Here is a 530-nt window from a genome sequence, read left to right as displayed (position 1 = left end):
CTCCGGCCACGTCGCCCTCGACCGCTGCCGCCCACCTCGTGTTCCCCACCCACAACTGCGTGCTGTGCAGCTTCTCCACCGCGTGCAAGTCGGACCTCAGTCGCCACATGAAACAGCACACCGAGTACTCACTGTTCGCCTGCCCTCACTGCGACTACAGGACGCGGCGGAGCAACGACCTCAAAAAGCACCTCAGGATCCATACGGGGGAGAAGCCCTACTGCTGCTCCTTCTGTGGCTACCGAACCAATACTACAAGTAACCTGAAGGCACACGTCCGCACGCGCCACGTACCCTGACTCAGACCTTCGGGATCGCACTGACGGGGACAGCCGGTCCAGGGTTGTGAGAATGACCCGTGCAGAAAAAAAACTGGGTCGCCATAACACCTGTCTTTTATTCCCATATGTGCTTGGAAAGTGACTGTGTACTGATTAGGGGGCCTGATAAAGCTTTTAACTTAGCACACTGATTGTCTTTGGATAAAATGCAAACCTCGACCCGACACTTGTCACATCCTCACACGTGTC

At 55.8% G+C, this 530-nt stretch overlaps 1 protein-coding gene across 1 annotated transcript in view; it reads left to right on the top strand.

Moving 5' to 3' along the window:
* LOC119589301 (zinc finger protein 771-like) overlaps positions 1–530 on the top strand; it is a 7,456-nt gene that overhangs the window by 132 nt on the left and 6,794 nt on the right. Inside the window, exon 2 of the mRNA XM_037937924.1 lies at positions 71–258. Coding sequence (XP_037793852.1) covers positions 71–258 — 188 coding nt within the window. The remainder of the gene's footprint in view (positions 1–70; positions 259–530) is intronic.

The sequence above is a fragment of the Penaeus monodon genome, chromosome 25, assembly GCF_015228065.2.
Source record: "Penaeus monodon isolate SGIC_2016 chromosome 25, NSTDA_Pmon_1, whole genome shotgun sequence".
NCBI lineage: Eukaryota > Metazoa > Arthropoda > Malacostraca > Decapoda > Penaeidae > Penaeus > Penaeus monodon.
This window is presented reverse-complemented; position numbering and strand designations above follow the sequence as displayed.